The following is a 14547-nucleotide window of genomic DNA, read 5'->3' on the forward strand; positions in this document are numbered from 1 at the left end:
GCTCTAGTGTGTAGCAGCAGACTAAGACTATCTCCAGTTCTCCAAGTCGTGTTTTAAACACAAACCTTAACCTCTGTTTTAAGTTCATTTGTTGCCCATGTATATGCGTGGCTTATATGAGGGAAAATTCAGGTTGCATCTTTGAGCGTGTCTCTTGAAGCAGCTGCTCCTTATGGTGAATTTTTGTTTTCTGCCAGTGCATGACCTAAAAGTGTACTGGGAATCCATGCCAGAACTGCATAAATTCAGTGAAGGCTGAAGTGGGAGTGCATGGCAAAAATGTGGAAGTATGGACTTGCATGTGAAATTGAGGAACTGTCCTATACATGGACTAGTTAAGTCCCTCTGACGTACATGAATGGTCTTACCAGCTTTGCTCCCCAGCCCACTGACCTGTGAGGTTAATGTGGAGGTTAAAAAGAATTTTTGTTGTGTACCACACACTTCTGGGTTTGTCAAATGTGCCAGATAGGTGACAATGAATTTGACTTGAAAAAATAAACCCCCAAGTCATTATTCTTTTCTAAATGTTAGGAAAATCTCATTTGCCATGCCTTTTTTTTTTTTTTAATTCATGGTTAAAGCAAATTATATATAACATAAAAAAAGATGTTATCAAATTGTGCTATGCCTGAAGTTGTACCTTCTTCCCTTCTCTGAAGGTTACAAAAGCATCGTAATGCTTTTTGCTTGCATTTTGTCAAGTCCTTCCCTTTTTGACTACTGCTTGACACTGAGTGAATGTTTTCATTGGACTTCTTTAGTATTAGATTATTTTATCCTGAACATTAACACTACTAGGAAGCCATTTTTTAATAGACAAAAATCAGGGTTGTTTTTTCCCCCCCACATAACATTTCGTATTTATCTCATTCTGTATTTAGGAATAGATTTACAGACAGCTTAGGTTTTCCATATGATGGAAGGCAAAATGCTGTACGAGCTGTAATGTATAAGAAAGAATGGAATAAATGATGAAATCAGTCCATAGTCATAAATCTTTGGCTTTTAAGACTGACTGTGTGATGTGAGACTTCTTAAAATGTTTTTGAAAACAGGATAATTAAAGACATGGGAGTAGAGGATGTAACATAATTTGTCATTTGTATTGAATATATTAAGCAATTTATTAGAACTTAGTATGCTGCGGGCTGGTAGGGTTTGGCCTTCGCATTAGATTTCACAACAGAAGAGCAGTTATTGAGGACCTTGAGTTATGGCAGTGGGAGGGTGCTCCTTGGCAATAAGTACCATTAAAACATTTGTTGGGAAGCCAGCAAAACAATAACATGGAGAATGACAGTGGAAATAGGAGCGGTTATTTATGAAGTCATTTATGGGGGACATACCATTAATTGGTAGCTCCTGTAAAGGGTTTTTTTCTTTAATAATACCACTTCTTAGGATTCTGAATTTTTTTGCGTACTCTTAGATATATTGATGCTAACTTTTTCCTTTATTATGTTTGAAGATTCTGTCTCACCACATCTTTGGTATCTTTTATTTCTATTAGCTAGTTGCAACCTGGTTTGTATTTTATTCTTGTCAGGCTTATTCTTTAATAGTTCTGTGTTCTCCCTTTGTTGTCCCTGGAAGCCCAAAGAATTACATGAGATCATCACTTTATTTTTCTTTCCTAATTCTAAAACAACCATGAACCACCATTCTCATGCATGAAAAATGCAAGGGTGCACCTCAGAAGAAGTTATCTCAATTAAAAAAAAAGACTTATTAGGATTCTCATATTCCCTGGCAATACTGAACATACTTCTGTGCTTGAAAAGACACCCCAATCTGGAGCAGCTATGGAGAAGAGGGATCAAAATGTTCCAGGGAACAAAAAGAGACTTTTAGGAGAGGATGGTAGAAGAATCTGCCTGCAAGAAATACAGAGTGTGATACATGTTGTGTGCCCCCTAACTCACGGGGGAAGAGAAATGATGAAAAAAGTATTTAATCTAAAGCGCGGTTCTGAGAGTAAAAAGATGAATAAACATACCTGTTTGCTGTAACTCAGTGAATGTAGGAGGAAGATGTTAAGATGGAGCACTTGCCTGGTGCTGATAGCACTTGCTGGTGTGTGCTTTGGATGCAGTGTTGAAGGAAGGCTGAGCTGGGTTCATCTATAGTGTCAGGAAAAGGTCAGTGGGGAGAAAGGAAACAGGTCATTCACAGGTAGGTTCTCATGGGGAACGTTTAATTTTTATATGCCTGTAACTTAACAATTTAGCTTGTTTTTATTACCTCCACCAGCCTCATCATGCCCCATCCCTGGAAGTGTTCATGGCCAGGCTGGATGGGGCTTTGAGCAACCTGGTCTAGTGGAAGGTGTCCCTGCCCATGGCAGGGGGGTTGGAACTAGATGATCTACAAGGCCTCAGCTAGTATAAGCCTGTGCTGGAAGGGAAAAGAATTTATATTCTTTGTGGGATGTTTAGCTCCATCTCATATAATGGCAGGTGTTATCCTTAACTGTAGAAAGATTTTAATTTTTTAAATCATATTGAACCTTAGTTTTCTGACTCATACTCTGTTGGCTAATTTCTGTCCTTAAAGAAGAATTCACATTAGTTGAATTTACATTGTAGTTGCTGCATTTTCATCAAAATACCCTCTTGCTTTTTCACTGGCCTAAGAAAAATTGTTCACGAATGTTTAAATAGGTCTTATTTATTCCATTCCCTAAATTTCTGTAACTCCTGTACACTCCTGCTCTTTTACTAAAAAATCCTACTTAGGACCTATCTTGTGCTGAGTAATCTCCATCAGCTTTCTCCCATGGCAGCTCTGATAGCAGCAAGTCTGGTAACTTGTTTCAGTATGTTTTGCCTCATTTGCCCATAATGTCATTGCCTACTTGGGTTTTGTAGCAATGCTGTTTATTTGATATTTATGAGTGTGCCCTCTGTTAGTGTTGTTTTTAAAGTTGCCTTCTTTTAATAATGGGTTTGTGGAATGGGTTATCTTTAAAAGGCACCCCACCCCCCAACCTTTAATTAAAAAAAAAATGCCAAAAGGAGCTTTGATTTCATGTGCCCTCATCCTTCAAATTTGGATAAAGCTTTAAGTGAAGAAATCCTCTTAGCCATGTGACAGCTGTGATGGCTGCACAATAACATAGAATCACAGAACGGTTTGTGTTGGAAGGGACCTTAAAGATCATCTAGTTCCAACCCCCTGCCATGGTGGCTGAGGGTACACTTGATCCCACTGTTCATGTTGCTGGCAAAGCCATTGAACAGCACTGGGTCCCAGTACAGACCCCTGAGGGATGCCATTTGTTACCAGTCTCTACTTGGAGATGTTGAGCCGTTGACCGCAACTCTTTGAGAGCAACCATCTAAGCCAATTCGTTATCCACCGAGTGGTCCATCTGTCAGCATGGTGGGAGCACATGGGTGAATTTGTCACCATACTGCCATGGGCCTGGCTGTATGTCCGCCTTGTCTCTTTCCTCTGTCAGGAGATCTGATGGAGATGTCAGGATCTTGGCCTGAGATTGCTGCTTCATCTCTTTGCAAATCCTTGTCTCTCTCTTGGCATGCTTTCAGTAACAATAGATTTGGAGTAACTCAGGTTTTCCAATCCTTTTACATTTTAAACCAAAACACACTTTTTCAGATGATTGTAAATGTATTTGCTGTTTTCTTTTAAGAGTGGGAGAGAAGGCCTGAGGCTAGGATGCCTGGGAGATAGTATGGACCTTTCCAAATCTGCCTCCATAATAATGTGACTGACTGTGTTGAGGCCATGGTTTGTACAAGGGGTGAAACATGAGTCCAGCTCCTGATGAAAATGGTTGAAAGTACATTTTTAAGTTTTCATCTTTTCTTTTTCACTTTATTGTTGGAGATAATGTACCACACAGTGGCTCAGGCTTTCTGCTTGTAATAATTTTTCTTACTGATGGGGAAAAACAGCTTTAAGTTATTCCACATATCAATGGTCACATGCATCAAAAACAAGCTAAAAAATGCTAATGGCCTCAATCCATGAGTATCCAGAAGGCATAAAGCTTTTGTAGTATAAATATATCATTTAATGAAAATACTGAAAAGAAGTGCATTTCCATGAAATTCATCTATCTGAATGTTATTGTTAATAGATGAATTCATTGCTCTACCCAGAGGTATTTTTTTCCCCAGTCCTTTTCCAGACATAGAGCCTTACTGCACTCTCTTCGGTTTATGAACAGAACAGCATTTGCATCAGATTCTCCCCATTCTCTGTTGCAGTATATTGCTGTAAAGCATGGATTTGACCTTTTCAATTCTATCTTTGCCTTAACAAGTGCATGTGAAGGTCCCACTTAATAGAGGGTTCTTTTGTTGCATTTATTTTTGTGACTTTAAAGGAAAGGCTCTATCCTTTTCTAGTAACTTGATTGTGGAAAATCAGAGGTGGTTCTTTACACAGCTGGTATTAGTTGCCTTTGAGGTATAATAAATCTAATGTATCATGCAGGTAAGTCCATGTCTTTTCATATTCCTTTTCCTGGGCAAGCTGCTTGCTACACACATCAATGTAGACACTCTAGAATAGGAGATACTTACTTGCTGCTTTGCCATGTAGGGAGGCTAAATTCAGTAGTACTTAAAAAGTGCTCTCAAGTCCTCCAGTGGAAGGGTCTCTTTCCTTTGCTTCCAGTAGTTCCCGCAATGAGCTAATCGCTATATAAATGTATTGTCTTCCAAATTAGCAGGAGTTGAACAATCCACTTTGTTCAATGAGTGAAAATGTCAGGCATGTGAAAGAAAAATTAGCCATCCATTTCTGTAAAACATTAACTTCTTTATCCAGAATCACTTTTTGCATTAATTGTTAGGATCAGTAGTTAATCTACTAAACTTTTCCAGACTAAGAGGCATGCTACAGTGCTGCCTTTGTGCAGCAGCAGGCTAGCACTCTTGGCTCCTTCATTGCTCCTCAGGCTTTGCCCAACAGCAGCAAAACTAAATTACCAGGTTTTTTTCCACTGCATTTGTATAGAAGTTTGAATAGTGACTAAATGGTCGGTTCTCATGGCAGCTAGTAGGAAAAGCACAGAAAAAGGTTCAGGAAAAAAGTCTTGTCTTCACAAGGCTCTTGAGATGAGCTCTGCTCCTTCACAGGACCCAGAGGAACCTAATTTCCCAGTTGATGGGGGTGCTCATCAGAGGCTGGTAGAGAAAATCTGCGTTTAGAGAGTCAGAGCAGTGCACTGAGGCAAAAGCCTCTCTTCCCCTGTATTGCCGGCTAAAGAAAAGGTGAAAATGCTTTTTCCACTCTCTTAATGAGTGTTAAAGTAATTGATAGGACTTCACAAGTTCAGTTAACATGTCTTAGAACTGAGCTTTGGAGACTTATTTTAGTGTTGTGGTTTAAATCCATTGTATTAAAAGTAGGTTTATTTTGAAGTCCTTTTCCTTCTACTGTTGCCTTTGTTTCCCCATCTGAGTACGGAAACTAATGAGATTTTTCTTTCACTTAAAATTCTCTTAAGTCCAGACTGTGGTACAAACACTGAATGTCTGGGGGTTTACATAGAAGAAGTGTTTATATAACACACAGCTTTTAAATAGCTTAACAAATCCAGTACCTGATGGGACTGTGACCATGCATGAAAAGTTTCAACCTGTACTGGGAGAAAAAGATGGATTGAGCCAAATGTAAATGGAAGCTGTTTCCCATCTTAACTCTATTGTATTATCATCAATCACTAAAACCTTCATCCTATATGATCTCATTTCTTTTTCATACCCAGTTTGCTCAGTGATACTGTAATTTCAGCATTTGTAGCCTTACCCTTCTTTTTTATTGTTGTTGTTGCCTGTTAGGGTATTGCAACAGTGACAGCAGGGAGTGAATAAAGCAGGTATAACCAGGTTACTTCTTAATGCTCATATAAATTCTTCTCTCAGGGAAGTGATGAAAACCATATAATTTAAGTTATTTATAATGTGACTTGACAAAAATCTGGAAAAGAGATGGCAATATGGTACAATAAGAGTTTTTCATATCTAATTTCTATTGCTGTATTAGAACTGTCCCTTGTTTCTATTATTTTGCAATTCAGAGGCCAGTTTAGGAACAAATGTGATCTTTATTTTTTGCAAAGGGGTGGATGTGTGTGTATATATATGTCTGTGTATTATTTTTGTATCTATATATGGGTACATAATGTAAATGTAGAAGTTAGTCATTACTGTGATGCTCTGGCACATGTTATTTTGCACAAGCATTTACTAGCAGTCCTCAAATAATTGTTTTGGGGTTTTTTTGTAACTTGCAGTTGAACACAAGCCCTTTAGAAGCTTGGCAGAGCACACAAATTCATTAGCACGGAGGTCAGGTGTGCAAAAACATTGACATTTTGAAATGAGTCCCTGACCCGGCTTCTGAAATGGTTAGAAACAAGATATTTTGGGTAGATGTTTACTTCCCCACTTGTCCTTTAAGCTAGACAGTCATCAATTATTTTTTTAAGTCAGGGATGAATTTCGGTTGTCACTTTTTCCAATTTTCTCTTTCATGATCATGATTAAAAAGCCTTCTACTCTTGTGTTATTTTCTGTTATTTGAGCTCAATAACTTTCTACTTTCTGATACATGAAAATAATTAAGATGATGATTGGCTAAATAATGCATCTGAAAACAGAGCAGAACTGGATAAATAACAGGTGAAAATTACCCTGTTAGTGCAGTACTTTTCCATCTGGGTAGAGTCCTGAGCTGAAGTTATCTTTTTAGCCCTTTTTTTCAGGGGAGAGAAATAATGTCGTGTGGAATGAAACTGAAATAGTGACATGGAAAAATGCAGTTGCTCTTTGTACCTTTTCAATAGCAGAAACAAGAAGAAAACTGAGGAGTAAGAGAAACAAACGTCTCGTGGTGTTGGAGCAATTGTTAGCACTGATGGTGTGCACGAGGAGACTCCTATGGGCTGTGAGACCAAAATCTGGTGCAGTGATGCTAAGACATTGTAGCAAATGGCAAAAAGCCACCAGTATTGTCATGTTCATACTCCTCTGTCAGAGTGGCTGCTATGTATGTCTCCCAGAGTAGCAGCTTAGTAAATGCACTGAATTGTGTATTGAATCTCTCATCCCTGCCTCTCTAGGGAAATGAGTTAAGGATGTGTAGAGGAACAATGCAAGCAATCTTTTTCTCAGGAAAAAGTAGCTTAATTGAAGCCAGTATTGGAAAACAGATTAAAAAAAGGTTTAGGCTGTTACCATATGCAGAGATTTTTGGGGTAGTAGTCTGTATATCAGTAGCAATGTAGTCTGAAAACAGTGTTTATTAACCAAAGTATGTTAGACTTGAAAAATTAAGCAATATGAAGATGAGATATGCTCTACCATGGATGATGATGTCAAGCTTGCTAAATGCCAGAAATGCAGATGGAAAGGCAAATCCATGGGAACAGACAGCACACCAGGCAGGGCAAAGTGGAAAAGGGAGCAGCCAGGAGAACACCAATAGAAGAGACAAAAATTGGCTGTTTCTTTGAAAAAACTGAAGCCAGAAAAGTAATGCAGAATTAAAATTGTGGAGTAAGATACTACTTTCTCCCTTTGGATCTGCAAAGTAAAATTGACATGTTTCTCCCTATATAGAGGTCAGTTGTAGAGCTTTATTCAAATGGTGGAGCTTGATATACATAATGTAAATCTGAAGTGTAAGTACATGATAATTTCCCGTTATATAAATAGGGGGTTTTGTTTGGTGTTTGGGGTTTTTATACAAAAAATTTCTTCTAATAGATGAAGGACCTACATGCCCATAAATGATGGAGATGAACTATTGTACTTTTTTCTGATTTTAGTATGTTTTATTTGTCCTTAGAATTAGTATAAAGTAGGTGTATTTGAATTAAAACAACATTAGCATAGTGGTATAAGTGAACAGGAGTGTTAGTATAGCCCCTATAGCTATAAAGGTTTTTTTTTGTGGTGACACAGTTTTTCTAGCATACAGTAACAAAACCACAATTTAAGCATTACATTCATTTTGGAGCAAGAAGAAATGCTAAAATAAAATATCTATAAGTTGCAGTAGTTACCTCACTTGCTACTGAAATGCAGCTGTTTCTGGAGATGAAGCATTGCTCTGCAAATACCCTGGAACAGTTTAAAATAAGTTTGAGAATAACTTATTGTAGTGAGGTAAGCAGAATGAAAATACTGAAGTGCACAAGGTTACCTTGGTTTGTGCAAAGTACACTGAGTTGGAAAATAACCATCAGGGATGTGTGATGTGTCCTCCAGAAAACTGTACTGGAACATTATTTAGATAATCCTTTTTATTTATTTAAAACCATTTTATTTGGGGGCGGGGGGGCAGGAGGGGAGCAGTTTAACAAGCATTAAGAAGGGCTGACCATGCCTTGGTGAGGTCCATCTGAAGCACATCATGAACAAATAGTAATGGAATCTGTCCTTTCTATGTGAGCTTGGGGGGTGGGGAGGGTGGGGGGAAGAATTGCAATTGCTTATGTTTCAGAGTGGCTATTACTGCTGTCCCAGCTCATAAAGTGTTTCCTTCAGGTGATACGTAATAGCTTTTTTCTTTTTTTGTTGTTGTTGTTGGCTTTTTTGTTTTGTTTTGTTTTTATTGTTTAAAAATGTGATTTCTAATCCACTGAGGATCAGTAGCATCTACTCCTTTTTATTGCAGTCTGGCTTGTTAATTTGATGAAGAGTCTGTCAGCATTTCTTTTGTGCATTTTGTTTCTTTGTGTGCTTTTAAAAAACTCCTGCTACACTGTATATTATTCAGCCATTTGTGGCTTGAAATGTTGCCTAAATGATAGCTTATGTTTCCCCATTTTCAAGCCCTAGCTTTTTATGTCTGACAACTCAAGTCTTGCAGCAATAACATCGAGTTCCTACTATGCTTAGAAAAACACCACCCATTTCAAAATATCATCTGCCACCATTTTATTGCACAATGAATAGATCTGCTTTGGAGAGTTGCAATGTTTTGTTTGACTTGTTAACTTTTTTTTGGACATGAAGTTTTTATATAAATTCCAAAATGCTTTTGCCTTTCACGTCTGATCACTTTTTGGAAAAGCTCAAGTGGAAGGTTTCTGGCTATCTTCCATGTGTAGGAGAGCCTTCAAAAAGGCCTCTCTGTATGTCCTCGTTGTACTAATATTAAGCCAGAGTTTGCAGAGACTTCACTGCTTGGAAGTACTATCTCTGTTCTGTCAGCAGCCTTATCTGTTAAATCCCAATGAGTGTGAAAAATGAGAAAAATCTGGGTTTGCTTGGCTGTTTCAACACTATGTTGAGAATGGCCAGATTGCAGAAGAAGACGATTCTCTTGGAAGCCTCAACAGCCCTGCCTCCTCATCTGTAGGCACATAGAGCTCATCTGAGTGTGTAAATAAAAATAAATAATGCAGTGAAAAAATATGCAGAGTATTTTGCTGAAGTGTTGCAGTTTTGGATTTGCCATAACTAATTTAAATCTTTTGTTGGGATTTATGCAGGCAAGGGTCAGGTTTAAGTTGTTTGTAATTTAAAGCTTTGCTGCTAGTACACCTTTTCTACTTTTATGTCCAATCATGATACCTTTTTCCTGCAAAGAAAAGTCCCTTTTATTCCCTCTTGCTTTCCTGCTTTGAAGAGAACATTTGCTTCTCCATTTATCTGAGGTAATGAGACCAGAATAGCTCTGGATTCTTTAAATCAGTCTAATTGGGCTTCTTTTAGGGTGTAGAATATTCTTTCTTTGCACAAGACTTTCATTTCTTTTTGCAGTCGCTCCATCTCGAGCACTCAATATCTTACATACTTTCTTAATTAAAAAAAAAAAAAAAAGGCAAGCAATTGTCTTCCAAATAGCTGTGGTCTCTGTTCTCTTTTCCAGGCTGATTCACGGAGGGCAGCTGTTAAATGGCTTGGCGGGGCCAACTGTGATGAACGCAGCACCATTTCTTTCCACGACGTGGTTTTCTCCAGATGAACGTGCCACAGCAACAGCCATTGCGTCGCTGCTCAATTACCTGGGTGCTGCTGGCGCATTTCTGGTGGGACCTCTTGTAGTGCCATCTCCTAATGGAACATCTCACCATCTGCTGGTATCGCAGAGCAACACCGAGCACATCAAGGACCGCATTGAGGCTGTGCTGTATGCAGGTGTGGTTTAAAAATAAAATTAAAATTAAAACAAAGAAAAAAATTGAAAAATGTATGTACTTTTATGTGTGTTTGGTACCTGTGAGCCACTACCCTCTAGTGGCTGGTCTGCACAGAAGACAGTTACTGACTGATGGAAGATAATGAATTGGTAAAATGTACCATCAGAAGGGCTGATTTTTTTTGGCTTTTGTGTAGGAAAAATTTAAAGATAAACTTTTTTACAGACTGATTCCAAATGAATTATTTCAGTTGTTTGTATCAGTTGATCTTAGGAGCAATGTCTTACGAGAGTTTATGCTTTCCATGGGCTTCCAAACTGGGTTTTGGTTCTTGAATTTTCATTTAAAAAATACGTCAATGACAGGTTGGTTGTTTTTTTCCCCCTCTTGTTTCTGTAAGGATAGAATTCCAGTAGTCTTTCAGCATTAAATTCTTTCCTGCATTAAATCAGCCTGAATTTATGACTTACATATGCCTTCAAATGTGATTAGATTTATTAGTATTGAGGAATCTAACACTGAAATTAAAACTCAGTAGATTTTGTTTCTAACAAACTGCGTAATTCTTATGTGGTGAGTAATTTCAATGAAGTGAAAACAGTTTAGTGGAAAAAAACCTGACTGATATCAAATTCACCTGACACAACTTAGATTTTATGTCCTTGCTCTTTTTCATGCAGTGGCTCCTATGGCTCTTTGTGTCACTGACAAAAATTACCAGCAAGCTTTAAGGAAAAAGTGTTACTTAAGTGGCTTAAGAGTCTACGATGTGATTCTTAGTGGATATATAATTGGTTTAGCATTAAGAGCAGCTGAGCTTTACCATGTCACAGCAGTTGCACATTTGTTTGGGTTTTTCCCCCATTATAATTGCAGCATCTGAAATTCAGCCAGGAGTCAACCCTAAGTGTTCCAGAAGTCTGAAAGTATGTATACTGTGTAGTTTATACATTGCTTTATGGGACTGAGTTAGCTGTTTGTGATCACATATTCTTGGACATTATTCTTATGGAAATGTTGTCAAGTTAGTACTCCTGTTGGGTGAGGGCCGCTTTACTGTTTGTTTTAAAGAAAGTGTAGCAGAAGTTGGATTGCTATTTCATGCAAGTATTTTTGAGTAACCTGCTTTTTACTGGACTCAAGACTATTAGAACATATCTTGTGGCAGATGAAAATGGCTGGTGTCAAAGAAGGAAGAATGAAGGCAAGTCGGCTTTTGTCCTGAGGAGCAGTAGAAAAGGGGAGAAAAAAAATCTAGCAATTAGAGAAGTGCTTTAGTTCTCCCTCTCCAGATTGTCCATGGAGAGAGAAGAATTCATCTACCCTAAAGGAGTACATTTTTATGCCTCAAACCACTGTTTTGAGTCTGATAGTACTAGAAATGTTGCTTTCAGCAGCCTGTTCTCTTTCTCTTCTGAGAGGTTTTCCTAAGCATTTTCTTCAGAAACTGGGACAGATCTTGCTTGCCACTGAGGTTCAGAGGTGTGTCTTGCCTGGCCCCTGCTCAGCACAGCTCTTTCTGCCTTTCTGAGCTGGCAAGGCTTTGAGAACATCTCATAGACCTGTTTGGGATCATTGGTCCCAGCATAAGATGATCCTACAGCAGCTCTTCTGCTTCCTAGGAAATGTGTTTTGTGGGGCATCTGTAGCTCTTACTTAGTATTTGAAATTATTTAAACAGAAGTGGTTTCTTTGCAGCCGCACCTGTGGTTGTGTTGTACGGGATGCATCTTTTCAGGCACTACAACCCCTTTAGATGTTCAGGCAACGAAGAAGAGCTGGTTCATGAATGTTACTGGCCTATGGTGAGTTGCAGTGATGGTGGCAAAACATCCAACTAGTTTTAAAATTGGTAGGAACTGTCAAAGAGGAGGTTGCTTTGAATCCCTTGTGGGATTTATCTTGTCCCACCTCAGCCCTGTTTCCCCGAGAGCAGAAGGAGCAAGGTTCCCGCGGTCTGCTTCCCCATGTTCCGTTATGCCAGGTAGACTCTGGAGGTGGGAGGAAGGCTGTCTCATGGTAGTGGCTGCTTCATGGCAGTTGTACACCTCTGTTGATCTGGGGACCAAAAAAACCTGGTAAGTGTGGTAGGGGTAGTATTTGTCCCGTTAAGCAGCTGAGCAGAAAGCAAAGCTCAAATTGACTTCACAGTTTACTGGTAAAGGTGTTACAGAATGTAGCAGAACAAGGAGCTGGACCTAAAGGTCCCACTTCCCCTCTTCTTCAGCAAGGGTGGTCAGGCTTGGTATGACTTCTCCTTTCAGATACTGTGGGAAAGCTGGTTTCACAAGATAAGCACTCTGCATTTTTAATGGACTTGTGTTTGTGATAGAGCTTGTTGCTTTTGTGTGAGATAGAGTTAGATAAGCAGCCTCCAAAAGTTAGGTGACAACTTTTAAAAGGTAATGATGTGAATTGTTAACTCAAGATCACTAGCGTGCAAATTTTTCAAGGACTCAACATCAAACATGATTACAAAGCAATTCCTTGTAAACCCATTCTGAAATTGCTCTGTTAACGCCTGTCTCTTCTGTGTTTTAATAAATTGCTGTTCCTTTATCTCAAACACAGACTAAGAGCTCAGCTGAATTACCACAGCCTCTTTCAGTGTCATCTGTGTTGCTGCACATTCTGGTTCACAGCTGAAATAGTACAGATGTGGTAAATCAGGATTGAATTGTATTACCTGAGTCGCATAAGGAAGCTAGAATTATTCTGGACTGCAGCCAGAGCTTTTAGTCATGTGCTTTCCTAAATATTAATGTAAAATCATTATTTGTTTAAAAAAAATTGTGTGTGTAAAGTGCCCTCATTCTCCCTTTACGTTTCAGGACAAGACTGGGAGGAGAATTTCTGGGTTTGGGTAGGCTTTTGTGCAATAGGTAGCCTATCTGAAGGAAAAAGACTTTGTGTCAGGGAGGTGTGTGTCTCTGTAAACCTGTTTTTTTTTCTGTTTGGGGCTTACACAGGCAGCAGGGTACCTTCTTCCTAGGCTAAGATGCAGACTTATGTGCACTTTGACAGTCACAGGTCACTGTGATGTGGTACCCTGCTTTTGTGAAGCATTCCAGATTCACACCTCAACAAGAGATATACACGGCTCTGTTTCTGCACATTAATTTACGCTGACTTGCCCAGTTCAGAGTGCTTTGCTGCATCCGTTGTGCTGCTGAGAAGCCAGCAGCTCCTGTGGAAGATCTCCACTTTTGTGACTGCAGCTCCCTTGGTCTCAGTATTGACCTGTTTCTTGCCTTTTCTCCTTTGCTGCTTTTGCTCTCTGCTTACAACCTAGAACTTGTCTGGGGAATATCTTTTTCTTTATCTAGTCTAGTAGAGTAAATGATGATGGAGATAAAGGCATGGGGTTCCTAATGGGGAAGGAATACAGCATGTAAGAGTCAGACATGTTTGACAGTACCTGGGCTTTTGATAGAGATGCAAGTGTGATACACAAAGCTAAGATAGCACTGAAGACTTCTGTGCTTCAATAGAAGGTGCCGCTTTAGTTTCCAAAGTGAATTCTGCTCTTTACTTTTGTGCATGAGGGCAGTGCTTGTGAAGCAAATTTATTGGCCTGGAAAGTATAACACTAGGAAACATTAAAGAGTTGCAAGAAGGTACTACAAGGACTGCATGCTGAATTTAATAATTATTAAAAAAAAAAAAAAAAGTGTTACTATACTGCTTCTACTTCAGCGATTTGACTGGCAGGAATCTTGAGGCAACCCATAGAAGAGACCCCAGATGGCCACCTTATAAAATATTACTCTGACTTAAAAAAAAAATAAATTAAAAAATCAGCATGTTTTACATTCTTTAGAAAAAGACCTAGCCTCTCCCCTTGCAGTGTTGCAGTATAAGGAAATTAAATAATAAACACCCCAGACAAAGTTTATGGGGCGGTGTGGTCACATTCTTGTTGGCTATATCTGTCTGCAGTTTGAAATCTTCCTTTAGTATGTGATTAAAGGTGCGTATGCATGTAGATATGTATACCTATAAACCTCTATGTAGACCTCGATGCTGGAGAAGGTGAAAAACAGCTTTTGGCAAGCCTTGCTTCCCTGTCTAGTATCATCCTGTAGTGACAAAGCATCACGTCCCTTTCTTAGATCTGGGATGATCAGTTATGGCCAGTTCTTTATTCACTGCTCATGGTCTCAAAAACAATGTACACAAAGATAGAAATTAATCTGTTTTCTAGAGAACAGGAGATATAGTGAGAAGGTCTAATTAAAGTGTCCTTGACCCTCAAAACACGCAATTAGACCACAGCGAAAAGACACCACGTAATTCAAAATGAATCCTTTAATATTTGGTAGTGAAGAATGGCATTGTCACATTCCTGGTATGCCTTCAAGAGAAATTTACTGTAGACGTTTTTCTGTATACCGAATAGAAGCATTCATTTCCCTTCC

The 14547-nt window shown here is 38.9% G+C and overlaps 1 protein-coding gene across 1 annotated transcript in view; it reads left to right on the forward strand.

The window, feature by feature from the left end:
- SLC49A4 (solute carrier family 49 member 4) overlaps positions 1–14547 on the forward strand; it is a 74184-nt gene that overhangs the window by 22649 nt on the left and 36988 nt on the right. Inside the window, exon 3 of the mRNA XM_027804704.2 lies at positions 9859–10127. Within this exon, the coding sequence (XP_027660505.2) occupies positions 9859–10127 (269 nt within the window). The remainder of the gene's footprint in view (positions 1–9858; positions 10128–14547) is intronic.

This window comes from Falco cherrug, chromosome 8, assembly GCF_023634085.1.
Source record: "Falco cherrug isolate bFalChe1 chromosome 8, bFalChe1.pri, whole genome shotgun sequence".
Taxonomy (NCBI): domain Eukaryota; kingdom Metazoa; phylum Chordata; class Aves; order Falconiformes; family Falconidae; genus Falco; species Falco cherrug.